This window comes from Podarcis bocagei (assembly GCF_964188305.1).
Source record: "Podarcis bocagei genome assembly, chromosome: Z".
Classification (NCBI taxonomy): domain Eukaryota; kingdom Metazoa; phylum Chordata; class Lepidosauria; order Squamata; family Lacertidae; genus Podarcis; species Podarcis bocagei.
Window position 1 is genome coordinate 43,861,460 of NC_138140.1, and position 27,586 is coordinate 43,889,045.

Sequence of the window (27,586 nt, forward strand, 5' to 3'; positions counted from 1 at the left end):
GGAAAAGTTATTTTGGTTAAATTAATATAATTTAGTTTTGTAATTTAGCTTGGTAAGAAAAAATTAATATAATTTAGTTTTGTAATTTAGCTTGGTAAGAAAAAAAAGTGTGCAAACTTGCATAGAAATCATTAAAAACGATTGCCAAGGACTTGCAGCTATATTATATATTAATTTTTTATTATTATTATTATTATTATTATTATTATTATTATTATTATTATTTATCATTACCTGACATTTTCAGAAGGCAAAATTTTAGTTTTTTTGGTTTTCCAAAAGCCAATGTGCTTCTTCCATCAAACGCAGACCTACCAAGTTAAATGTTGTCCAATCACAAAAATAATAGCAGATTTGAATTGCATACATCTAAATTTGCAAATTTTCAAAAAATACGTTTCACCCGCGAAAATGACGGCCCTTGATACATGGCTCATCCTTCACCCTTGCTCTTCTTTGCTTTAGGGCTCAACAAATCTGGATTAGGGCTCCCCCATCCCCCAACTATCTGGTTCTGGGTGTCAGTGGGTATGGGAAAACGCACTCTTTCTGTCCCCTTTGGGCAGTAGCAGAAGGAGCCAGAATACCCGACCTGTTTCCTGCAGCACGGACACCCCTTGTGCCCCCTCTTCCCGCCAGATCCAGCTGTTGCATCAATCTCCCCACTATCACCCGCCTTCAACTCTCCAGCTCAGTCCGGCTGAGCCCATCCTCCGTGGCACGTCACTTCCTTGCAAACTTTCCCGAGAATATGCCCGTGCAAAAGTTGTTTGTCTTCAAAGGCTGGAGGCTGTGGGGCTGTTTCCTCGCCCTCTGACTGCGGGGGGCGGGGGAAGAGAAGGACCTTTCTCTCTCTCACCCCTCTTTCCTTTCCATTCTCGCTTTTCCTCCTCGGATTTGCATGTCAGGTTTCCTGTGTTCGTCACCAAGAGACGAACGGCTAGTATGGACAGGCTGCCTGGCAAGGGCTGAGCCACCGGGACCGTTAGACTGGCAAGGGGAGGAGGAGAGAAATAAATAGAAGAAGGAGGAGGAGAAGATTGCGAGCCGATCAAGTCCTCAACCCCAGCAAGCATCCCGTGCCCGGGGACTTTCTCTACAACCCTCTCTTTTTCTTAGCAACTGCAGCTGCGTCCCCAACGGCTCTCCGTGCCCCAGAAGCGCTTGGAAAGCGCAGCGCAGAGACCCGCCGCTACCGCATCGTTAAGAAGTCATGGCCAGCGACTACACGGCGAGGAGCCTGGACAGCATCGACCTGTCTGCGCTCAGGGTAAGTGCCTATGTCCTGGCTGGGAAGGGAGAGACGACCTGGAACGTGGGAGCCATGGGGAGAGACATGGCACAGCTCAGCGGCAGACCTTGCATGCGGAAAGTCCTGGGTGCCTACCCCGCATGGCATCTCTAGGTAGGGGCTTGGAGAGACCCTTTGCCTGAAACCCTGAAGAGCCCGCTGCCTGTCAGTGCGGACACTACTGAACTAGATGGACCCAATGGTCTGAGATTTCTGTGTTCTTAGAGGGCTTACAGCTGGCTCCTTCATAAGCCTCCAGAGGGGGCTGGCGGCAGCAAAAAGATGTCACTTCCCAGATGTCACTTTTGCTCTCCAGGGAGAAGTGGTCTTGGTGTAATCTGGCAGCTCAGCTCTTACAAAGCATGCTTTGGGTCTCTTAGTTGGCGGCATGGCGCTGGATGCAGGCTAAGTTGGGTGAACTGTTGAAACAAACAAGTTAACCATGACTTAAGACCCCAGTGAGAACTACGTGTAACTAACTTAGTCTCAATCCAGTTTGCTGGTATTATCAGTTCTATTTTCCCCTTGGTCTCTTGGTGCCCACATGAAAGGTGCTAGAACTGAGTTCTTGAGAGTTCCGGCTGAATAAAATAAAAATAATTGGGTATTATTATTATTATTATTATTATTATTATTATTATTATTAGGGCTTGAAGAGCTTTGCATGCATTGGACTGGATATTAACAGCATATGCCTATATATAAGTCTACTCCGAAGTAATACCTGTTGAGTTCAGTGGAGCTGACTCCCTGGTGAATGATTTCAGGACTGCAACCTGTTGCAAGTTGTTGTTATTTATTCAGCTTTTCAGTTGCATTACATTAAATTCTCAAAGCAGTCCACAAAATGAAATAAGTTATACAGTATACAGGTATATATGTATTAAAGTAATAAAACAATGAAAACAATGTCTCCATAACATACCCCTCAACATAGACTAGTTCAGCACAGCAATGAAATTTATATACAAAGGCCTGGGAGAAGCAGAATGTCTTTGCCTGCTGCTAGAAAGATTTTGACATTGGTATCACAAGCCTTCATTGATGGGGGTGGGGTGGGGGGACCACTGAGAAGACCCATTTTCTTGTCAAAATTCTCCTAGCAATTCGTGGAGGGAACCACACAGAAACCGGCACAGAGGGAACACACAAAGATGACCTCAGGCTCCAAGTTGTACCTAGTTTATATTGAAATCAGTGGGATTTGAGCTAAGACGTGGTTGAGTTTCTCTCGGTATGAATTCAGCCCCTCATCTCAGACTTGGAAAGCAAAGATTCTTGCTCCGGGTCCAGTCACTTGCATCTCCAGTTAAAAGGTCCAGGTGGCAGGAGACTGAACCCTGTACTCTGACAACCTGAACCTCCTTACGCCCTGGCAAGCTGCTGTTAGTCAGAGTAGACAATACTGAGTTTGATGGGCTTATGGTGTGACCTGGTTTAAGGAAGCCAGCTTCCTGCCACCTTATTGCAAATGAGCTGAGCATGCTCTAAGAGGGGCTGAATGGACCTGTGCGGAGGCATCTGCAGTTAAGCTGACTGCATGTTTTATATGCTTTTTCTTGAAAAACTTCACAACAGCCCTGAAAGGTAGGGCTCTATGTTTGTGATTATTTCTCATGCTGTATCTGGGATTGAGTGGGGAGTAGGGAGAGGAAACTTGGATAAAGCGCCTGTCATAACTCAGAAGAGGCAAAACGAGCTATGAGAATTCTTTGCCCTTTCACACGAACGTTATCTCAGTAATCTGTACAACAGCCCTGAAATGTAGCCTGTGTGGTTATCCCGATAGGCAACTGGAGCAGGTGCAGTGCATAGACTGGGAAATCCAAGACATTGACTTTATTGATTGCAGTTAGAGTGCTGCTACATAGCATTGGGCTCTTGACCACTTTGGGGAACCCAAGCAATTGCTCAACCTTGCTCCCTTCCTGAGCCCATTCTGCAGATTCAGGGGGCTGAGGAAACATTAGCATGCCATATCCCATCTGATGTAACAATAGCTGGGGTCAGACATGAATCTGGAACATTCCAGTTCTCATCATGGCTCAATGCAAATATATTTAATTATATTTTTAAAAGCTTTCAGCCATAGATTCTAGAATTCATATGGTCAAAGCAGCTCATGCATGTGTTGCTTTTCTAATGCTTTCAAGTACATTATCTTATAAACTAGTCCAAAACTTTTATCCTCTTGTCACAGATGTTGGTGGGGGTGGGACTGAGGTTGAGAAGTAGTGACTTGCTGGTAATACATAATAGACGCTTCCGATTGTGCACCCCAGGACTCCTTCTCCAGCTCTTGGGGTGCTCCAGAGGCCACACCCAATATCCAGGCCATGGCCCTCACTGCCATGCACCATGCCCTCCCCCAATTGTTTTTGCTCAACTGGAATATGTCCTGGGACGATGCCACTAGTTTGCCAGGTTGGCGGATGGCGATGTTTGTGTATATATGGAAGCCTTTGGTGTATGCGTGACTGGAATGCCACCTACTGTACAAAGGCAAGAGGCACAACTGTTGCTCCTCCTACTTTTGCCTCTAGCGCCGCTCACTTTTTGCCTAAGCCCCACCACCAGCACTGCTTGCAGGCAAGCCTTTCACCACCTCTTCTCCAAAGCTTTGAACTCTCAAAGTTAAGCAGACTTAGCCAACACATTTTGGTGTGTATGTCTTTAAAAGCTTTGGGCTACCTCTAACTAAGTTCCACACCATGTAGACCCTACAAAATTATGCTATAATTATTTATTGTTTATTTGATTTACATACCACCCTTTATCAAAAGATCCCAGGGCAGTGTACAACATTGAAAACATACTTAGTGGACCATAATAAAAATAAAAAAACAGAATGCAAAGCATAATACTAGACAGCATAATAAGAAAATAATCACAATAGCAGCCTTGCCACCACCTTTAACAGGCCATAGATTATTTCATGGCCAAAGGCCTGGGTAAAGAGGAATGTTTTTTGCCTGGTGCCTAAAGACATATAAAGCCTCTCTGGGGAGAGCATTCACAGATGGGGAGCCACCACAGAAATGGTCTGTTCTCATGTTGCTACCCTCCAGACCTCTTGGGGATGGAGGACATAGAGAAGGGCCTCAGATGACAAGTGCAAAATAGGCTTAAGCTAGTTGTGTAAATAATTTCAATAGCTCTCCTCTGAGAATGAGTAACACAGGATAGGTTCTTGCCCTTCAGTTGTGTGAGGGGAAATCTCTGGCCCTCCAGATGAGCCTGAAGTACAACTTCCATTAAACACACCAAGCCAGGAGCCAGGGGTGACAGCAACATCTGTAGTTGGGCAACCAATCTCCCCCACACCTGCTGTGCTTTTGAAAGATATTCAGGGGTCCTGTTATATTGAATGTGAGCCTTGCCAGTATGTTTGAAGAGCTCATCGGCCCTCCCCACCCCTGATCTTTTGGCAGGAGAATAGCGACTTTGTATTTGTTTAAAAAACACACACCAGAAAACAGACTTCAGTTGCTCTGCAGCTCCAGAGCAGTTTCTAGATGGGGTCCACCCAAAGTTTAGTCCTTCCCTTTATTTATTCAACCAATCCCTGGCCAAAAGCACTGAGAAGGGTGGTGGCCAGGGAACCGTTGGGTTTGTAAGAGAGGCTTGCTTTCCCTCCTTATCATCAGCAAACATGAGTTTGGCAGAGTTTTGTTTTGTGTTTTTTTAATATATATATAAAAAGAAAACCTGGCTGAAGTTCTGCTTAGTCCTGTGATTTCAATGCATATTGAGCCGTTCCCAGGACTGGGATGGGCAAGGGGTTTCCGTCATAAAGGGATTCCAATAAGCATCACCCCATGGGTGAAAAGAAAAAAACTGGTCATATGAATGCACCCTGCAATGTGGAACCACCATAACTCTTGCTGTGTATTGTTCATCATGTTAAATAAAAAGATTCCATCACATCTGGTACATCTAGTACAAAGTCCATCACTTCAGTTAAACTTTGTTGGAGATGTGTGTGTGTGTGTATGTATGTATGTATATACATGTATGTATGTATGTATATACAGTGATGCCCCGCAAGACGAATGCCTCGCAAGACGAAAAACCCGCTAGACGAAAGGGTTTTCCGTTTTTCGATGCGCTTCGCAAGACGAATTTCCCTATGGGCTTGCTTCGCAAGACGAAAACGTCTTGCGAGTCTTGCGATTTTTTTTCACTCCCCCCCTTTTTCTAAGCCGCTAATACCCTTTTAGCCGCTAAGCCGCTAAGCCTTTAATAGCTGCTAAACCGCTAAACCGCTAATAGCGCTAATCCGCTAATAGGGTTGCTTCGCAAGACGAAAACACCGCTAGACGAAGAGACTCGCGGAACGGATTATTTTCGTCTTGCGAGGCACCACTGTATATGTTTGCAGCTGATCCCCTTGAAGCTTTTTTTGCACAATCTGTCCAAGTTTGATTCCACTGCTGTTTCGCTTTTTGCACAGTATTTCTACCCGTCTCTTCCACGTGGCTTCAGTCCAGCTAGAGTTTGCTGCAAAACTAATGACATCAGTTCTTTAGTCATATGCTTGCTAAGAAGTCCCATTAACCCAATAGGGCTTACTTCTGAAAAGCCCTCTCTACCTGGTCCTCAGGACTCTCCCCTTCTCCCCAGGCCATCCACATCCCCTGTTTTGCTTTGCAGCCTCCTTGAATGTGTTTACAAGGCTGGAAATGTATCCTGGAACTCTAATTATGTTTCTTTGCTTGCCTTTATGAAGAATTTTCCACTTCATCTGTATCATCCACAGCATCTGGAGGGAAGCAGGCTAGCTTAGGAGGGCACACACACCTCTGTTCTGCAGGGCTTTGCCCCTGCTCCCCAGTTAAACTTTCAGCTATGTGTGAGCATACTTCACCCATGTACTGGTGAGGGTGTGGGGAGAGGCAGCTATAGGTACTTGTGGTGGACGTGCCTGAAGGTGGCCAATTTTTGGGAGTGAGTGTTTAATGAGATAAGTACAATTACACATCAGCATGTCACGAAGACCTCAGAACTTGCATTACTGAATCTGTAATTAAACAAGAATCAGGACTTGGTGGATGAGCTACTAATTGGATTTCTCTTAACTGTTGCATGTATGGTTATACCCACATTTTGGAAGGACTTAAAAGGTGTAAACTTAAATGCTTGATGCAATAGAGTAGGGCATATTGCCTTCACTGCTAAATTGACTCACAAATTAAGATTGGCAAGAGCATCAAAGTACAAAGATAACTTTGCAGGAGAATGGCGAAGCTTCATTTGGTTTACACATTCTCCAGGAAACTGAAGACCACTTCCCACGGCTTAGACTAATTTGTGGATCATTTAATAAGTGTGTGTTTTATAGATGTTTACTCTTATAAGTTGTGTTGCATACAGGAACACGGATTTGCATAATGTGTTTTGTGGGTCTCTGGGGAACAAGGTCTCTGAAGCAAGGTTGTTGTGAGGATAATATAGAGAAGGAGAGAATTGTGGATGCCAATTTGAGCTTCTTGGAGAAAAGGTGGATTTTAAGTGTAAATAGCAAGTGGATGCTTGAGTGCCATTCTCTTGAACCATTCCCATCCTCCTGTGCCAGCACCTGACAATGGCGATGCTTCATTTTTGCTGACCTAGGCTATCTAGCTGTCTTGGGTAGTCAAGACAGTGTTGGGAAAGGTTCCTGGCCAACATAGCAGGCAAGCACACACTGATCTGTCCATGTGACACATGCTGGCAGAATTTGTCTGAGCAGGCAGAAGGTGGAGCAGTGTGAGAAGGAGCAAGGTGTTGGAGGTAAGTGATCCTTTTGCACTCAGGTGAAAGATGCTGTCCTATTTCCAGTGCTGAAGTAAGATTGAACTGTCAATCTAATTCAGGGGTCAGCAAACTTTTTCAGTAGGGGGACGGTCCACTGTCCCTCAGACGTTGGAGGGGCAGACTATATTTTTTTGGGGGGGATTGAATGAATTCCTATGCCCCACAAATAACCCAGAGGTGAATTTTAAATAAAAGGACACATTCTAGTCATGTAAAAACATGCTGATTTCCAGACCATCCGCGGGCCGGATTGAGAAGGCAATTGGGCCAGATCTGGCCCCCGGGCCTTAGTTTGCTTACTCATGGTCTAATTGGCTTCAGTATGGAAGGGGTGTCCTTTTACCCATCATGGAAGGAGCCATCCTAACTTGGGCCTTCTGTTTATGTTCTACCACTTGGACATACAGTGGTACCTCGGGTTAAGTACTTAATTCGTTCCGGAGGTCCGTACTTAACCTGAAACTGTTCTTAACCTGAAGCACCACTTTAGCTAATGAGGTCTCCTGCTGCCGCCGCACCGTCAGAGCATGATTTCTGTTCTCATCCTGAAGCAAAGTTCTTAACCTGAAGCACTATTTCTGGGTTAACGGAGTCTGTAACCTGAAGCGTATGTAACCTGAAGCATATGTAACCTGAGGTACCACTGTAGTTCCTTCACTAAGAAAGGCATCGAAGTTCTCGCAGTGCACAGGAATTCCATCACCTGTTTGCAAAGAGGCCAGCTCTCACTCATCATAAGCAAGTCACTGCGCACAACCCTGCTTAAAAATGGAGATGACTTTTTGCCATCCGTTGGCCCTTGTGTTACAGACAGCAGACACCTTATGCTGGGCTATGACTTTAGTCCTTGGATCTGTCCTTGTTCTGATTGGAGCACTCTGTGGTCTATTACAGCTTAGCCTTCCAACCAGGCCAAGTTCCTAATTGTCTCAGAGCTGGACGTGTCTTTGATATAGAGCTTCCTCTCCAACAGCATTTGGTATTCCAGGGTCTGTATGGCCCCTTGCTATCCAGCTACTGCCAAGTTTGCTACATTTCCTTTGACAGATGCCAAAATCCTGACCCAAACATTAATCACTTTGAGGTTAATTACTGTAATGCACTGTACCATATGCTGCTCTTCTTGCTTCGTCTTTATCATTGGATGAGGAGTCCAAAAGGCTGTAGCAAGGCAGCTGACCTGGATGCCACGAAAGCTAACTTGCCATATTCATGCTCCTCTGTAAAACTGTGAGACAGAAACCTGTACAGGAAACCAGAGCATACTGTGTTTCCTTTATATTTAAACCAGGTGGAAGCCAAGACTTTGCAGTTTTGGTTTTGTTTTCTTTATGCTTGAAAGCATGAGAAGTTGATTTTAAAAATAAATAAATAAAATCCTATTATTAACTTGTTTGTTTTTGGATTGTCCAATCTGTCCATCGGATCTTAGGGGGCTTACAATAAAATGCAAATAAACTCAACAACATTAAAAGGGAAAACAACGCACTTTCTCTTTTGTAAAGAGTACCCTGCACCTCCCAAATAATCTGTCAAAAACCTAAGTTAAATAATTAGAGGTAATCAGGATGCTCTTATTTCTTAGGATAAAACAGCTAAGTATTTTCCCTCTGACTTGAAGGTTATTGCTATTCCAGAACTCTTTCACAGGTAAACTTTCTTGTATATAAAATGAATGATGGAACATCAAGGGTTTCTTGCACATTAGTTTAGACCAGGGGTCAGCAAACTTTTTCAGCAGGGGGCCAGTCCACTGTCCCTCAAACCTTGTGGGAGGCCAGACAATTTTTTGGGGGGGGGCAATGATGCAAGAGCACCACAAGCCCAGGTGGCTGCTTACCTGTGTCTTGCAAGCGGCAGGAGCTGGTGGCGGGAGGATGGTGAGCGGTGCGCGAAAGTGCTCTGGAGAGGGGCTGCTTAAAATGGCGGTCACTCGAGCACTGCTGCTGCTGGCACCAACAAAGCCCAGCCCCCTTCCTCCTCTAGGCAGGGCAGGGAGAAGCCAGGAGGAGGGAGGGAGGAGGTGCCACCATTGCCATGGGAGGGAGAGGGAGGGAGAGAGAAAGAACATGCGTGCTGGTGATCCATGCAGCAATTCCTGGACCGTCCGTGGGTCAGATCCAGAAGGCAATTGGGTCTGATCCAGCCTTAGTTTGCCTACGCGTGGTTTAGACTTTGCAAGATAATAGCTGGAAATCAACCACATCAGGACAAAAGCACATTTTTAGTTATCAAGATTGTCCTTTTGGCTTTGCTGTCTTGCTGAAATATAAACATTCAAGTACCCAAACTGTTTTTGGATAGTTTTCTTTTACTTTCAATCTGGTGACCTTGACAGAAGCAGTAGGTAGATCCAACTTCTAAATTCAGGAGGTGATATTTAAACTAAGGTTACCATATGTCTCTGTTTCCCGGGGACAGTCCCCGGATTTACAAATCAGTCCCCATACAAAATCCATTGAAGTTGAAAAGTGTCCCCGGATTCATTGACGAAAAATCTGGTAACCTTAATTTAAACAATCCTCTTTTGCAGTCTCAAATGAAGCAACATTTGCTGGTCAAGTTTTTAGGCTCTGCCCTTTGAAACCCCAGAGTATTTGTACTGCAACAATTTGGCACTGGCTCCTCTGTGATTTTGGACAGGCTTCCCCATGATCTTCCTTCCAGACTTTTTGTTTTTAGAAAACTGGGTTGCCTGCCTTTGGCTTGGGTGAGGTTGAGCACAGTTTAATTTTCTGTTCTCTCCATGCTTTACAAGAATAGCTGTGGCTCCCTTACACTGGCATTTCCACATTCCAGGACCTGCTTTGGCCCACATGGCTTTTAACATATCTATGCCATTAACTCTTTGTAGGAAATTCTTCCTTCACCCCAATGAATTTGAAAAAGGCAGGCTTCCCCAACCTGTCACCCTCCAGATGTTGCTGGACTACAACTCCCATCACCCCTTACCATAGGCCATGCCAGCATCTGTATGGCACCAGATTGGGTAGGGCTGCAATAGGACTGCAATAGGACACATCTACCGTGTGTGCATGTGTGCCCAACTGGCTGTGGTGCAGGTCCCATTCATTTCAAATAAGCTTGTGCAGGAGACCTTCCAAATGAGTTGTACCCCTAATTCTTCATAATCTGATTCCAAGAGATGGAATCATATAGGACAAAATAGCTTGGTTCTTTAAGTAAAATTAATCAACGTGTTTCTTTATTGTTATTTTTTCAGGATCCAGCAGGGATATTTGAACTAGTACAAGTTGTTGGAAATGGGACGTACGGGCAAGTCTATAAGGTAATGAACAAAACTCAATATATTTCATGGCATATTGACAAAACTGAAATCCTGGACATAATGGCTAAACTCAGACATTACACCAAACCTTGGTCTGGCAAGCCAGCCTGCTTACAAACCATAGTTCATGAGGGCTTCCCTTGTCCAGATCTGAAACCATGTTTCAAAGCTGGTTTTAAAGCCACAATTTGTGCTAGGGGTGGTTTGCTTATCTTTCTGAATTCACAGACACACCACTGCTGTCCTTCAAGAGCTGCCGCACCACGGGGACAGGAGTGAACTTATGAAGATGAGCTCTGAGCAGAGGAAAAAATTAATTAAACAGATACCTCAAAGCCATGGTTTGCCTGCTGTATGTTTGTAAACTCAAACCATGGTGTGGGTTCTAAATATCACAAACCACAGTTTGGAGTAAAGTCTGAATTGAGTCAATGGCCCATGGGACCTGTCACAGTAAACCCTATTTAATGGTGGCCTGTGGATGTGGCACTTACTCTTGCTGCACTCCTCCTTTCTCACCAGCGAGAGCAACAAACCATGACCTTGGGCTTAGCATTCCTTATGAACCAGAAGTCATGATTGGCTTTGCATGATTGGTAAGCCAAGACCAAACTTTGGCTTAGCATTATGTCTGAACTGGGGATTGTGGCTTGTTTTACTCCAAACAAGCCATAGTCTCCAGTTCAGTCATAATGCCAAGCTAGAGATTATGGTTTGTTATGCCTGCTGGCTAGAAGGAAGGAGCAAAGCAGGAACATTCTGTGCATTCATGGTAAACTGTTAACTGTGTTTTCCTGTGAGGTGTCATGTAACTGATTTCCATCTGACCCACAACAAAGCTGTTGTGTGCACTGCTGGTTTCATTGTCATTTCCTCCCCGCTTCTTTGATTGGTAGGTGATCTTTCACCCTGGCTGTTTGGTTGTTCATTCTCTGCCAGTCCCGGTCTCATGACTATCCTTCCAGGCTCCTTTACAGTTGGGAGACAAATCAAGTGAGCAGGCATGTCATGATGAGAATGCATTTTTATCGCTGATAGACGCTTGCCAGTGGACTAAAAAACCCCACAACAACTTGGAACATTGTCTTTTGAGGGTGTGGTGTTGTTGCTGCTGTTGACATTGCATTGTTTTCTCTCTGTTTCTGTTATGAACTGTGAGCAATTTAAAATTAATTGCAGATTAGCTTGGCCGCACAACAACACCGGACAAACCCTCCTTTGGGCAGAAAGATGCGGCTTAGACTGGACAGCTCTTCAACTAGAGGGTGCCTTCAAATAGAGGAATGTCCTGTTTGAAGCAGGCACACTTTTACAGTTAGTATGGCAAGACCCGTCCTTTGATCCTGGGAAGGAAAGACTTGAGCTCTTGGTTTTTTGTTTTGGAAAGGACTTTCTTTCCCCCACTTATGGTGTTTCTGGGTCTGTGTAAAAGCAGCCAACTGAGAGACTAGACTTTCTCTGGAGCAGAGAAATAAATAAATAAAACTACCGTATCTTTTATGTTTGGGCAGCGGGACGGGTGGGGGAGAGAAATATGGGCAGAGTGCAATGGATCGCATGGCCTTGTTAAATTATGAAGTGTGAAAGCAGCTTGTGTGCCGTGCATAAAGCCTGAGCAGATTGGAGCACCGGAGGCAATTACTGGAAGGCTAAATTTAAGAAACATGTACGCCCAAGAGCAAAAAGAATGGGGGGGGGAGCAGGCTGGAAGGACAAATGCATTGGGCTGTGGCCTTGAGCCTTAAACTTCTTGCATGCCTCCCCTAGATACAGTTACCAACTGCCAGGTATATTTCCCACCCACTTTGCGTTTTGACCTTCAGTGTTGAGTATTTTCTTGAATAAATCCAGTATTTCGAGGGCTTAGAAAATGGTTTCATTTGACCTTGTGCTGTGATGGAATCATTAGACTCCACCCTTTTGACTTGGCATCCTCTCTAGGCTCCTCCCATATATTCATTCATTCAGGAAAGGGCTGTGGCTCAGTGGTAAAGCATCTGTCTTGCATGCAGAAGGTCCTCAAGTCAATCTCTGACATATCAGGTTAGGGCTGGGAAAGATTCTACATCTGAAACCCCCAAGAGCTGCTATCATTCAATTCAGATAATACTGAACTAGATGGACTAATGGTCTGATTCAGCACAAGGCAGAGTTGCATGTTCCTTTGCCTGATCTCCTGCTTTTACTCATGAGCCAGGTATTTTTTAAAGGATGCAGGTGGCACTGAGGTCTAAACTACCAAGCCTCTTTGGCTTTCTGATTGGAAAGTCAGCAATTCGAATCCATGCAATACAGTGAGCTCCCGTTGCTCTGTCCCAGCTCCTGCCAACCTAGCAGTTCAAAAGCACACCAGTGCAAGTAGATCAATAGGTACCACTGTTGTGGGAAGGTAAAGGTCATTTCCATGTGCTCCGGTTTCCATCACAGTGTTCCATTGCACCAGAAGCAGTTTAGTCCTGCTGGCCACATGAACCAGAAAGCTGTCTGTGGACAAACGCCGGCTCCCTCGGCCTGAAGCGAGATGAGTGCCACATCCTATGGTTGCCTTTGACTGGACTTAATTGTCCAGGAGTCTTTTACTTTTTTATTTTTTTAAACTGCTACTCTGTCCCTAGTCAGATACTGTGCATCTTCCTCTCCAAAGTAGTTGTTCTTTACCATGACTGAAGAAAGCTTTCCCAAGCTCACAATGGAAAAGACAGCTTTGTTTCCTATTAAAGTGTGGTGGTGTATGGAGAGGAATCCATTTTATGCGAATGAAAGGGGTGGGGCTATGCAAATAGAACAGGCTACTTTTAATAGTCACTGTAGTCCCCAAGGGCAGAGAGAAGGTTTAGCTTGCACCCTTGTGTCTGTGAGGGTGCCCCTTTGCTCTTGCACAGAGAAACATTAAATACTGCACTTGTGACTATTGTTTTGGGGAGGGCAAAATCTTCTGTCCAACCTTGACCACAAGGGGCAGAAATATATGTCTTGCTGCACAGAGACTTATTGTAATGCCTGAAATCTTTGCAATAAACAAATACTTCTTCAGGGCTGGTGCAATACCACTTCCTCCTTCTTCCTCTCCCACCACCACATCCTTCAGTCTCCTTCCCCCTCCCCACTCTATCCTTCTCTCCACTGCTGCCTCCACTCCTCTCTTTTCCTGCCTATTGATCTCATATGGTCTCAGCTTTGGTTTTTTGGAAAGCGTTTGATCTCAGGGTTAAGTCCTGTGGGTGAGGTGGCTCAGAGAGTGCCTACACCACCACCACTGTGGCCCCTCCAGACACCATTTTCAATGCACATTCATGATGGTTCCTGCTCATGGTGCTATTGGGGCAGTCATACACGATCATGCTTTGAATACCGTTTGCACCTGCAAAGTTTACCAAGAATGTTTCTGATTTATTTTTGCCCTGCTTTTGTTGTGCAGCAATAATTACCACATTCACACCATGCATTTAAAGTACTGTGATACCATTTGTCATGCCTTCCCCCAAGGAACCCTGGGAACTGTAATTTGTTAAGGGTGCTGAGAGTTGTTAGGCAGTCCCTGTTCCTTTCACAGACTACAATTCTCAGAGTGGTCTAACAACCAATCCCTCTTCATGAGGAACTCTGTGAATTGTAGCTCTGTGAGGGGAATATGGGACTCCTAACAACTCCCAGCACTCCTAATAAACTACTTCTTTGGCGATCACTCATAGCCGAGTCTTCAATTAACATGGTTGGTGTGTCTATACATGACTGTGGTATTCTGTATTCTGGATCAGTATTCTGGATCCATATGTCCTTCCACAGTGGGGATGTAGGTTTCCGGGCAGGAGTTGATCACAGTGAGGGTTTGCCAAATGTGCCTTCCTCTTAGCACATTTCTCCCTTTCGTCCTGAGTTTGTGCTTCTTCAAAGTCCATGATGTCTTTGGTGAAGGCTACAATTGGAGCACTTGCAGGCCATGATGATTGTTTGGAGTGGTATCATAGTGCTTTAAAAGATGGTGTAAATGTGGTTAATGCAGTAGCTTTGGGGAAGCACCACAGAACAGCTATTCTATCAGAATAGACCCACCATGGTTGTGTCAAGAACCTTTTGCCCAATATACCCATAATAAAACACCTGCATGGAGGGGCCCTAAGTAGCATTGTAATGTAAATGTCAGTCCATCTTTCCAGCCCTGTCTTCTGGGTCCCTTCAGCTTTCCAAAAACTTTATCAGGTATGAGATCTGCTTTAAAGTGGAGATGTCAGGGATCAAACCAGGCACTCCCTTGCAAATGAAGTGTAGGTTTGGCCACAGAGCTGCAAGCACTCCTGCAACTGAGCACTCCAACTGAGGACAGCTGTGGAGTTACCAAGAGGGACAGTAGGAGACGACTGGCTGATTTATGCCACTTAGTGACCTCTAGGAGAAAACAAAAATTAGATGGCTCCTTTACATTGCTTTGGTCAAAAAACCCCGTCAACCATCCAATCGGTGTTTTAAAAGTTTTAGGCCATTGTCTGCTAGTGTGAAAATGGTTCCCAAAGCAACAATTCAAATAAACCTCCTAATGATCCTGGAGAAAAAGGGGGGCGGGTTTCTCATATGGAGTTGAAGTAAGGGGTTCTTATTTTAGACATCCAGTGAAGCTCAATGTTGTAAGATTCAGAACAGACAAAAGGAAGCAGCACAGAGCTGAACTATGGAATTTGCTCATACACAAGAGCTACTCGTAATGACCGCCAGCTTGAATGGCTTTAGAGGATTAGACAAATTCATGGAGGCCAAGAGCACCTGTGGATTCTAGCCACAATGGCAGCTCAAAGAAAGTCATGGTGGTGGGGTTGATTGTCTCCTTCCCTCCCAAACCCAGTAGTAGGTAAAATGTTTGCCCAACCCTGATTTATTTAATTTTTAGCGTTCGTTTGTTTCCCCCCATAGACATTCATGCCATGTAAAAAATGGTACATCACAGTTTTAGGTCTTCCTTTGCAGATGGCCACACTAATTGTCCTAGCATGTGTCAAACCCTGAATACAAGGGCTTTCCTCTTCAAGCATAGTTATTAACAGCTTTTAAAGACTGTGTGTGTGTGTGTGTGTGTGTGTGTGTGTGTGTGTGTGTCTTTCCTTTCCTTTCCTTTCCCAACAATGTCTAGGACCAGTAGACAGAAACAACTTAGAGGAAACCGCATACACACACACAGAGAGAGGAAATCATGTAGCATTTCCGCTCCTTTGGTTTGCTGGAAGTGGTTCTTACTCTTTCCTTGCCAACACATCCAGAAACTATATAATCAGAAGGCCCTTTATGTGGCCTATTAATGGCACATATCCTATCGCACCAGAGGGTCTGAATCCCACCACAGTCACTGGGGCAAGATCAGCATAGGGCTTTTAGGGCTCCCACAGAGTCCTATGGATACAGCCACTTTACCATTTGGCATCCTTTTGTGGTGGAAGAGGACAGCTTTATTTCCCATCAAATCCACAGAACCCTATTTATTCCACAAGCCAGAAAAGAAACCGTTACACACAGGGAGAGCAGTATAAGATAGCTTTGTGGGCGGGACCCAATGCACTCATTCCATTAGCACAAGGATTCATGTTTGTGCATTGGAACTCTCCTCCCCCTGCATCCTCCCCAAATCTGGAGCTTTTCGGGAGTTCCCAGGGAGGAGGCAGAAGTTCCATAATTGTACAGGGACGAAATCCTTGCCCTAATGGAATGAGTCACTTAAAACTACCCTGTGTGTGATCCAACCAAAGCCACAGGACACTCCTCTGCAGGTTTACTCAGACGCAAGTCCTGAGTTAAATGGAGGTTACTCCTCCCAGGTAAGTTTGAGTTAAGTACTGCAGCTTGTAGTGCCTTTAACCAAAATTAATTAAGCCCATTGCAAATGGTGGGACTTAGAATCATAGAGTTGGAAGGGACCCCCAAGGGCCATCTAGTCCAACCCCCTGCAATGCAGGAATCTCAGCTAAAGCAACCAAGACAGGTGGCCACCCAGCCTCTGCTTAAAAAAGGAAGATCTTGTTCTTCATCTTAATCTTGTTTTGCCTGTGCCTGTTTGCTCTTCAGCATGCTCGCATGCTTAGTTTTCTCCATCTACCTTAGTTATGTCTACAATGACTGGCAGCAGAGTTTCAGGCAGGAGTCTTCCCTACTTCTCCTTGGAAATGCTGTTGATTGATTGAGGGATCTTCTACAGGCAAAGCAGATGCAATGTTCTTTTCCAACATAGGACTCAGGCTGAGACCCTGGAAACTGCAACTGCTCCACACTGGTTATCTGCAGCATCATGCTAGATGCCACCTGTTCTGGCTGAAGATGCACTTTTTCCATAGTAACCTAACAAGACCTTGCTGGGTCAGGCCAACGGCTCATCTAGTCTAGCATCCTATTCTCAACAGTGGCCAGCCAAATGCCTCTGAGAAGCCTGCAAGGACCAGGGCACAACAGCATTCTTCCCCACCTGCAATTCCCAGCATCTGGTATTCAGAAGCATACTGTCTCTTGTGGAAAACGTAGAACAGTGCCATGCCAATCTCACTATAAATTGGTCCCTGGCTCCATGCTTTATGACCAAAGCCACACACAAGATATATGTTCAAATTTAATCAGCCCTTCATTGACTTCTGCTTGGCTTGCAAAATAACAACACGTTATTTTGCCCTAGGGGGGTGGGGTGGGGAGGGAATCCACATATATTGCTTATATCATCACTCAGGAACTTGATTTGTTCCTTACAAATGCATCTTGAGTAGCACTTAAGTAATTTAGTCAGAGAGGGGGTAGTTCTTTTTGGAGAAAATCATATGATAAAATACTTTTTTCTTTCTAGTTTCCTTTCTTTTTTCTTTTTTTTAAAAAAGCAATGCATTCTTTTGATGCCAGAAAGCTTCTGGCTCTGTTGAGTAAAATTTTATGAGGGTTTCTCTTCTGTTGTTTTCTTTAAAAGAAACTTGGGATTTTAAATGGAAAAAACAACAACGAATAAACAATTTACAGATTATTTCTGCTACGCTGCATTTTCTCAGACATCTTGCTTTTATAACTTTGTTCTTGAGAACATTCACCCCAAAATGTATAAGGAAAATCACATTTATAAAATAAATTTACTGTTAATTTAGATAACAGACTCCGTGATTTATTTACGTGCAGTGTCCACACATGTAGTTTGCAGTGAGCCTGACAATTTTTTTAAAAAAACCAGAAGCTGAAAGAGAAATAACATTCCTTTAATGTTTGCCCTTTCCATCTTAACATAAAAGATTTATTAAATCTGTTCAAGCAGTCCATTTGCAAAAAAGAAAGGCCAAATTGCTTCTGCAGATAAGTGATCACAAAAATGCAATTATTTAAGGTAGAGATTGGGGGGGCGGGATTGCGGTTCACATCTGGATAGCAAGGTAGGAAAGTAGATGGAAGATGTCACAAACCTACCTTCATATTTCCCCATTCAGTGGGTGCTTTTAAAGCCAAGGTGGGGAATTTTTGACCCAAGCCGAGGTGGGAGTTGCAGCTCAGCAATGTCTCAATGGCCAAGGATCCCCCAACTCAGTTCAAAGCAACATTTCCCAGCCTGGCACCCTCCAGATGTTTTGGGCTACAACCCTCATCAGCCCCAGAGTGCTGGGCAGGGCTGGTGGGAGTTGTAGTTCAAAATGTCCAGAAGGCAGCAGGCTGGTGAAGATTGGCTTCCAAATCTTCAAATCAGTCTCCAGGTTGCAAGTTTTACTTTCGCCTTGCAAAATCTGGGGAAGTCATTTTGTTGTTTGGACCAAGAAACGTGCATCCCAAGTATGTGATTTATTGTCTCGGCAAAGCTTGTGTTCCTTGTTTGTGTTCCTTTCATGCTGCCAGAAAGAGCAGCATTCTCTCTCTCTCCCTCTCTCTTTCTCTTCTTGTTTAGTCATTAGGTCAGGCTGCTGCCATTGTATATTTAGCTGTTTTCTTGGAACTGCCCAGTCAGCTGTTTTTCCTCTTGAGAATTCTAATTGGCTTAAGCAGAAGTTGCTGGGGTGGGTGCATGGCTGAGTGGCAGGCAGTGGCAGCCAAACCACTCCACTCATTTCATTTCAGCTGCTCATCTATTTCTTTCTGCTGGAAATTAGAGCTGTGTGTACCATGTCCTCTGCCTTGCTAATCTCTGAAGGATCCTGCTGCCCCCAGGTGCAGTGGTGTATACTGTCCTGCAACCATTGTTAGAGCAAGGTTCAGTTCTCAGTATAGTATTCTTCTGTACGGACGTGTCCACATCATACATTTAAAACACATTTAACACACTCTTTGGGGGCAGGAACAGAGAACCATAGGATTGTGGAGTTGGAAGGGTCTAGTCCAGTGTTTCCCAAACTTGGGTCTCCAGCTGTTTATGAACTACAGTTCCCATCATCTCTGACCACTGGTCCTGCTAGCTAGGGATGATGGGAGTTGTAGTCCAACAACAGCTGGAGACACAAGTTTGGGGAACACTGGTCTAGTCCAACCCCCTGCAATGCAGGAATCTCAACTAGATCATACATGACAGATGACCATCCAACCTCTGCTTACAAACTTCCAAGGAAGGAGAGTCCACCACCTTCTGAGGGAGTCTGCTCTCCTATCAAAAAGCTCTTGCTGCCAGAAAGTTCTTACCAATGTTTAGTCAGAATCTCCTTTCTTGTAACTTGAAGCCTCTGGGGCAGGAGAAAACAAGCTTGCACCATCCTCCATGTGACAGCCCTCCGCTCAGATATCTCATATAAACATACCCAACTCCCTCAATCGTTCCTCATAAGACTTGGTTTCTAAACGCCTTGATCATATATTTTAATAATAATAATTTATTATTATAAATTATGATAATTAATTATATTATAAATTAGCCACCCATCTGGCTAGGTTTCCCCAGCCACTCTGGGCGGCTTCCAACAGAATATTAAAATACAATAACCTATTAAACATTAAAAGCTTCCCTAAACAGGGCTTCCTTCAGATGTCTTCTAAAAGTCTGGTAGTTGTTTTTCTCTTTGACATCTGGTGGGAGGGCGTTCCACAAGGCGGGCGCCACTACCGAGAAGGCCCTCTGCCTGGTTCCCTGTGACTTGGCTTCTCGCAGTGAGGGAACCACCAGAAGCCCCTTGGCACATTGAGCACATTGAGTACATGGTCTCCCCCAAAGAATCCCAGTAAGTGTAGTTTACCTGTTTGGGTCTATTACTGCATAATGAAGAGAGTTACAATTCCTAGCCAACTACAGCTCCCAGGATTCCCTTGAGAAAGCCAAGTGCTTTGAAAGGGCTTTAAATTTATGATGTGGATAAGCCCTGCTGCTGCTGCTGAGCTTTAGCAGGGCTGTGGAATTACAACCTTTGTGCCAGGACCGTTTCAAAAAAGCTTGTTTGGGAGAACTTCCAACTGGGTTATGCTCCACATTCAGTTTATAGATGGGTTTTCCATCGGAGACAGCGAAATGTCATGGGCTGTCCCTATTTAATCATTATCGGAATTAAAACACCACTGATTTTAGTGGGTGTGGCTATTTAACAGCCTCTCTTCAGCCTTTAAAAAAACAGCCTTTTAAAACTGAAATGCTAAATCAAATATATTGACAGATGTATAGTTGATGTGGCAGCAAGCACATGATAGAGGCTGTCCCCCACTGCCACCCCATGCAAAGTGTCATTATGCGCATTTTGGTGCTGGTGATGTTTTGAATCTTCTGTTCATTCCACTCCTTCCTCTTCATACTTCCTTCTGCTTGTTCCTCCCCCTCTCTCTTTTCAAGAAACCTTAAGCAAAGGACACATTCTGCATTTCCACTTCTACAATGGAAGGAAATGCTTTGGGGCCCAGATGTTGCAGCCCTAGACGCTGTTAAGCTGCTTAAACTTCACCGAAGGTCAATACAAGTTATGCATCTCACACACAGAAAGAGCAGCACAGGGATTGCCACCTTCCCCACAGGTCTCTCCTCTGTGCCAGAACACACTGCTAGGCATGTAGATTCATGGCCAGGCTGCCCTTTTAGCTGGGACTATCCTCTTTCCATGGGATGCGGGTGGCGCTGGGGGTTAAACCACAGAGCCTAGGACTTGCCGATCAGAAGGTCGGCAGTTCGAATCCCCACGACGGGGTGAGCTCCTGTTGCTTGGTCCCTGCTCCTGCCAACCTAGCAGTTCGAAAGCACACCAAAGTGCAAGTAGATAAATAGGTACCGCTCTGGCAGGAAGGTAAACGGCGTTTCCGTGCCAGAAGTGGCTTAGTCATGCTGGCCACATGACCAGGAAGCTGTACGCCGGCTCCCTCGGCCAATAAAGCGAGATGAGCACCGCAACCCCAGAGTCGGTCATGACTGGACCTAATGGTCAAGGGTCCCTTTACCTTTTTATCCTCTTTCCATAGGGCTAGGCAGACCAAGGGGCAAATGCAGCCATCCCAAGGAGAAGGGGGTGGAGTGTGAAGAAAGCAGCCTGGTGTAACCTGGTAAAATTTGCATTGATTGCTCCACCCACTTTTGCCTCTGGCCCCACCCACTACTGGCATGTGGCCCCTGGAAAGTTGCCCTTAACGGAATGTGGTCTTCCTGCCCCTAGAGCATCCAGCACCCCTTTCTTTAAACATTCTCAGGCAAGCACAAGAGGCAAGAGGAAAGCCCTCATAAGCCAGTGTTTGTTGCTGCCTTGGGATTCTTATTTGGGAAATGCTTATTTGGGAAATGCTGGCTATTTTAATATGTTAGAGTGAAATGTGTTGTAATCCCTGAATGTTAAAATGTGTGTGAGAGAGGAGAGAGAGAGAGAGAGAGAAGGAGAGAATTTAGCATTCAGGGGAATATTTTATGACACTAGGGCCACCTGGTAGTCCCTCTTTATACAATGTCATTACAAAGATGCAAACTGCAACACCTAATGCAAAACAAGTTTCGTGGTTCCTCTGCCTATTGTTGGGGGAGGCGGATACAGCATCACCAAAAGCAATTCCTCTAATTTCATGCTATAAGTCTCTTCTGTCAACTCTTTCCATCTTCAGTTGTGGTCATATGTACTGTCTCATACAGTATGTGTGGGGAAACCAAAATCATAGTTGGGGAGAATTCCTTCCTGTGTCCTATTAAAATGCCATGGCATTCTTAATACTTAGCCAAGCTTGGTGGTAGGTTCCCTCTTCTTCGGGTTTGGTTGCTTACCCTACTGTGTACTCCTGACCAAGTCATTTTTTTTACACCCCTCCACAATTTGTTCCATGCTGCATTCGCTCCTGCCTTGCCTAAATGCACTCAGTCTTCACAAACCTGTAAAGTTCTGAATACTGACGTGCTTCTGACACGATGGCAATGTGAGAAAAGCAGCCCTGGTTGACTTGCAGGATGGGTGACTCATGTTAATTGTTGAGAAGCAGGCCAGCTTTGTTGTGCTCATTTGCTAAATTTAAACCAGATTATTTCTTTGGGATACAACTGTGTCAGACTTTGGCTTCTTACAGTTTTGAGACTGACATTTTCAGTCTCTCCACAGTTCGTGATTTACAATGTCTATTATGGATCACTCAGTTCTATAGTAATAGCATAGTAAGATTATGAAGGACGGCACTGTGGTCTAGACCACTGAGCCTCTTGGGCTTGCTGATTGGAAAGTTGGCGGTTTGAATCCCCATGACAGGGTGAACTCCCATTGTCCTGTCCCTGCTCCTGCCAACCTAGCAGTTCGAAAGCATGCCAGTGCAAGTAGATAAATAGGTACTGCTGTGGTGGGAAGGTAAACAGCGTTTCCATGCGCTCTGGCTTCTGTCACGGTGTTTCCGTTGTGCCAGAAGCAGTTTAGTCATGCTGGCCACATGACCCAGAAAGCTGTCTATGGACAAATGCCGACTCTCTCAGCCTGACGCGAGATGAGCACCGCACCCTATGATCACCTTTGACTGGACTTAACCATCCAGGGGTCCTTTAAGATTATGAATATAGGAAGCAGCCTTATAATTGTCACACCACTGGTCCATCTGTCTCGGTATTGTTAGTGTTAGAAACTGAGATATGAAAGCTAGAAGCTAAATGGCACCTTAAACCTAGGTTATGGGCGCAACAATGGAATGTCTAAGCACGCTTTTTTATAACAAGAATACAAAGCTGAAAATGAATGAACTGCAGCTGAAATATTATGTTCATTTTTCACATGGTCTATTCCTTCCCCTGCCCACCCACATAATATTCATAAGAGGGTCTCTTCTCCAGTCTTCAGAGAATAGCTGGAAGCGGGGAGGCAGAAATAGCTCCTTCTTTCCTTCCACTCTGCAGTTTTAATCTGAAATCTTAGGTGCAGTACTGTTCCCAGAGCTCAGAAACTGGTCGTGCTAATGAAATTCCCTGTCGCAAAATGCACCCAAACAATGAGAATTTTGAACACTATTGTCCACACTGGCTAGCAGGAGCTCTCCAGGATGCCAGATGGGGAGTTTTCTCCAGTCCTACCCGGATCTGCCAGGGATTAAACCCTGGCAGAACATCACTGAGCTAAGACCCTTTCCCTAACTGAAACCACCTGTTATAATTACAAACTTTACCTGTTCTTTGCATCCGTGAAGTGATGGTATAAACACAATCTCTCTGTTCTGATTTGATTATGCTTAATCAAGAAAGCAAAGAACACACAAACAATAGGAGCCTGCCATTGGGAGTATATAATACCAGCATATCTCTTTCTCTCTCTCCCTCATTCCCAGGCTGTCTTAGGAGGTGATTAAAACAAAAGGGACAGTCCTTCATCAGAACTGCATAAACCCATCAAGGACTCATCTGGGTACTTTATGGTGAAAGATCCTTGCTAATTAACTGCCACGGAGTGATGGATTTTCACCCCCAGCCCAGCTGTCACAATGGGCGATGTGAATCATTTGCTCTGGGTTTAAAATGGTGTGATCCTTGAGAAATGGGCCATTTATTGCAATGGAAGCCTGGTGTGTGTGTGTGTGTGTGTGTGTGTGTGTGTGTGTGTGTGTGTGTGTGTGTTTTCAAAGAAAAAGAATATTAACCATTTAAAGTTCCAGGGAAAATAGCCAGGGAAAGTTTGGGTTTTAAATGAGGGTGCCAGCCTGTCTGGAAGGGCTTCGTCCTATACTGTGAAGTTTTCAATGCCTGGAAACATTTGCAAACAATGGCTTTCCACAAAGGAGCAGGAGCTGTGGTAGGAAGCAATGTGGAGGTGAGTGGCATTGGCTGGGTACAAAATAAGCGCAGATCTCCTCTGTCTCAGACAGCAGCCAACTCTGCAAAACTGCAGTTTGCTGCTTGGGGCAAACGTATGGTGCTGTCCATTTTCCATTCTAGATACAGAAGTCATACATACAGGATGGCAGTGGAATCTCAAGTCACATGCACACCTCACATTGAAATCACTGTTATACCACTTTAAAAGTCATGGCCCTCCACCCCACACCCCACAAAAAAACCAACAACCCATGGCGACTGTAGCTTGCTAGGGGTGCTGTGAATTGTAGTTCTGAGAGGTATTTAACTAATCACCCTTAGAAGTGGCAGTTCCCATGACTTTCAAAATGGTACCTTAGTGCTTTAAATCTATGGTGTTGATGTGTCCATTACACAGCACTAGTGAAGTGTTAGCATCTTCCCTGCACCTGAAGTAGAAGTCTAGTTTAGGGTGGCCAGGACAGGTCATGGGAACTTAAAAACAGCAAGGGGTCTACTGCCATGCACCCCACCCCCCAGCATCTGCTGCCCGAGGCAGTCACCTCACTTAGCCCAATGGTAGGTGTGGCTCTGCTACAGACAGCTACACTGGTAAGTATGTGCGTGTGAGGAGATTCATAGAAATAATGTTTCCCATCTCTTTCTCTCTGCATCCCCCAGGAAGCCTCTCCAAAGCATTACAATGAGGAATGGGGCATGGAGGGTTGCTGGTGGAAGGGCGTTAGCACCCAATATCGGGCAGAAGCTTTGGCGGTGGTGTCAGGGTGCTGAGCACTTTTTGGGTGTTGGAATTCTAGGAAACATTCAGTCTCACTCTCAATGGAAACTTGTTCTGTGTGGTCTGTCTGCATGTGGGATGCAGTATTTACGTGGACCTGAAATTCCATCTTTGCCATTGCTGGGGACCCAGGGTTGTAAAGATACTACTGTACTGCAGCTCCCAACTCTACTGCAGCCACAGACTCTACTGCCCTGGACAGCTGCTGCCTGTCAGAACAGACAACACTGCGCTAGATGGACAAAGTAGATTGACCTGGTATCAGACAGTTTCCTGAGTTCTTGGAAGTTGGAGTATACTGGTTTTTCAGACTCCTTACTTATCTGAACAATCTGCCAATCAGAGCATTGTCTGCTACTCTGACTTAGAGGTGGTTCCAGAAATCCTGCTTTGAAGGCAAAGAGACCATTATTATGGGAGCAATGGGATGGGGTGGGCGGGGAAGGCTGTGTTTTTATTCATTTATAAATATATTCATATACTGCTCTATCATGAAAAATATATCACAGCTGTTTACAACAATATAAAAGCGTGAAACCAGACAATGAAATCATAAAAGGTTAAAAACTAGATAAAAGGAAATTAAAAACAAACATCAGTACAGTGGTACCTTGAGTTAAGAACTTAATTCGTTCTAGAGGTCCGTTCTTAACCTGAAACTGTTCTTAACCTAAAGCACCACTTTAGATAATGGGGCCTCCCGCTGCCACCGCGCCACCAGAGCACGATTTCTGTTCTCATCCTGAAGCAAAGTTCTTAACCCGAGGTACTATTTCTGGGTTAGCAGAGTCTGTAACCTGAAGTGTATGTAACCTGAAGCGTCTGTAACCTGAGGTACCACTGTAGATCCATTGTGGGGGGTGCATTCTTAACAAGCTGCATAGTCCTGGAGGAATAGAAACGTTTTCAGCTGGCTTTTAAAAGTTGGCACAGAAGGTGCCCACTGAATCTCTATTGGCAGGGAGTTCCACAGGGCTGGGCCAATGACACTAAAAGCTTGATTTCTCAATGTTGTCAAATGAGCCTTGCCAACTTGGGGGATGACCAATGACACTCCTGCAAATGAACTCAGTGATATATAAGGTTTCAGGCAATCCCTGAGGTACCCTGGACCCAAGTTGTCAGGGCTTTATAAATCAATACAAGAACCTTGAACCCAGCTCATGCAAGCAAGACCTGATTGCAACAACAGCTCTCCCCTCCAGTGGTTTCCAGCAGCTGTCATTCAGAAGCATAACTGATTATGGAGCCAGATCATAGGCATCATGGCTGGTCCCCTTTGACAGCCTTTACCTCCAGAAATCTGTCTAATCTTCTTTCAGTATCACCCAAAGGACAGGACGTAGGCAGATGTAGGGTGAGGGTTTCACATCCTCACTTTCAGCTTCTGCTAGCCACGTCATGGACTATCATCCTAGAAGTTTTTGTGTCCACTGTCAGGTGCTGTAACAAATGATTTTCGCTCAGCTGAGCAGTTTTAAAATTGTGTCTGCTAACGAACTGGTGCTTTGATTCAGTGGCTTACACAGGTCATTAATCTGCATAATTATTCCAGCATTGTGTGCTTATTTGCCTGTATTGTGTTCTTATCGCCTTCCCAGGGTCGCCATGTGAAGACTGGGCAGCTTGCAGCAATCAAGGTTATGAATGTGACGGAGGTGAGCAGAGAGATCACCAGGCTTTGTTGGAAGTGGTGAGGGGCTTCTATAGAAAAGAAGCAGTTTCTAGCTTTCTGACACACTCTAGTTTGAAGAAGAAATGGAACGGAAGGTTGGTTAGGGGTGGCAACATCTGGCAACTTCAGTTTCTCTTGGTTCCTCCAGCCTTGGTTTTCCAGCCTTAAATTTAGTTTAACAGCTTATGGGTTTGTTTGTTTGTTTGTTTGTTTGTTTGTTTGTTTGTTTGTTTGCTGGCTTGCTGGCTTGTTTTTAAGTTTTCATGAAAATTCCTAAGATTTTAGTTTAAGTTTATCCTAATATATTCATTTTTATACATTTCTGCAAAGCAATCTTTTCCTAATATAATGCATCTCTGTTTGCCATTTTCACAAATATATGCATTTATATGCATGCTTATAACTCTAGCATAGCCATTTTTTCTACATTTTAACTGCCCGGAGAACTGAGAGTTCTTAGGAGTTTGCTGGTTAATACTACAAGTTACAAGAGGGGCGTAAAAGGGACCCGTCCCTGAGTGTTAAAATTATGGCTTCTTTATGGGAGAAAATGATCTGCTTGTATAAATACAGTTCTTTGCACCACACATCCCTTTTCCAAAGGCAACTGAGGATGGTTATATAGGCAGCTGGTCCCATTTTCAATCATGCTTGTGCAATTGGGGCATGGCAATGGATGATGCTTAGTTGTGTATATTTTTCTGGTCTATAATAATGAAGCAATGGAGCCTCTCCCTACTTATTTCTGGGTGATTATCTGTTTCCAGAGATAGCAAATAGAAGATTTCCTGTTGGTTCACTGCAGCCCCTGCTGCGTTTTCATAACATCACTGCCCCCTGCATATACCAGCCGTTTGCTCTGTGAAATCTAGGCCACTGTAGACAGGCCGGCAACCCACAAGTTGTTGATGCAAATATGTCTTTCAATTCCCCACCCCACCAGTTGTTTAAAAAAAGAAAGAGGTGGGGGGGGGGCAGTTTTTATTTGCTGCCACCCAGCTTGCAAATTGGTGTGGCAGGACTACAAATCTGAGTGGATACGTTGGGCTCCGTACTACCAGCTAGACGGTTGACCCAGTGTTGGCTTCTCTGACTGGTGGTAGCTGTCAAAGGTTTTGTACTGAACTAAAAAAAAAAAAAAAAAGGAATAAAACATGGACTATGAATCACCATGATTGACCTGGAAGGGAGAAATCTGACCATTTGGGACACCCTGCTTCATCAGTGGTTCCCTGCTCAAGGACTTTTTGCATTGGTTTGCCAAAACAAGTTATACTCTCACTCTTGATTAGACGACACGGCTGCTTTTCTAATCATAATGCCAAGGTCTCTGTGAGCCATTATCAAAAGCAGCAGAAATGCAAACTGATCAGCTTGTACAGGGGAGACAGACATTGCACAGCGTCATCCCTTTCGAGCCATCATGGCTCTTCTTCTGTGTGCACAAAACATACCATAACTGCTGAGTGTGGTCCACATTGCAGGCCTAGCAGGACCCAGATCAGCACCTGGGATCTCCTGGGTACAAGGCTTTGTCACGGAGCTGCTGCCATTGAAAAGGCTTTTTCTTTCCTTTCCTTTTTTTGCACCCTCGGCTTTTAAAG

The 27,586-nt window shown here is 44.7% G+C and overlaps 1 protein-coding gene across 1 annotated transcript in view; it reads left to right on the forward strand.

Moving 5' to 3' along the window:
* Positions 1-713: 713 nt before the first annotated feature.
* The window catches only part of NRK (Nik related kinase), a 128,683-nt gene continuing 101,810 nt past the window's right edge, over positions 714-27,586 (forward strand). The window contains exons 1-3 of the mRNA XM_081178941.1: positions 714-1,270; positions 10,311-10,376; positions 25,909-25,965. Of these exons, the coding sequence (XP_081035067.1) occupies positions 1,214-1,270; positions 10,311-10,376; positions 25,909-25,965 (180 nt within the window). The 5' untranslated portion in view covers positions 714-1,213. The remainder of the gene's footprint in view (positions 1,271-10,310; positions 10,377-25,908; positions 25,966-27,586) is intronic.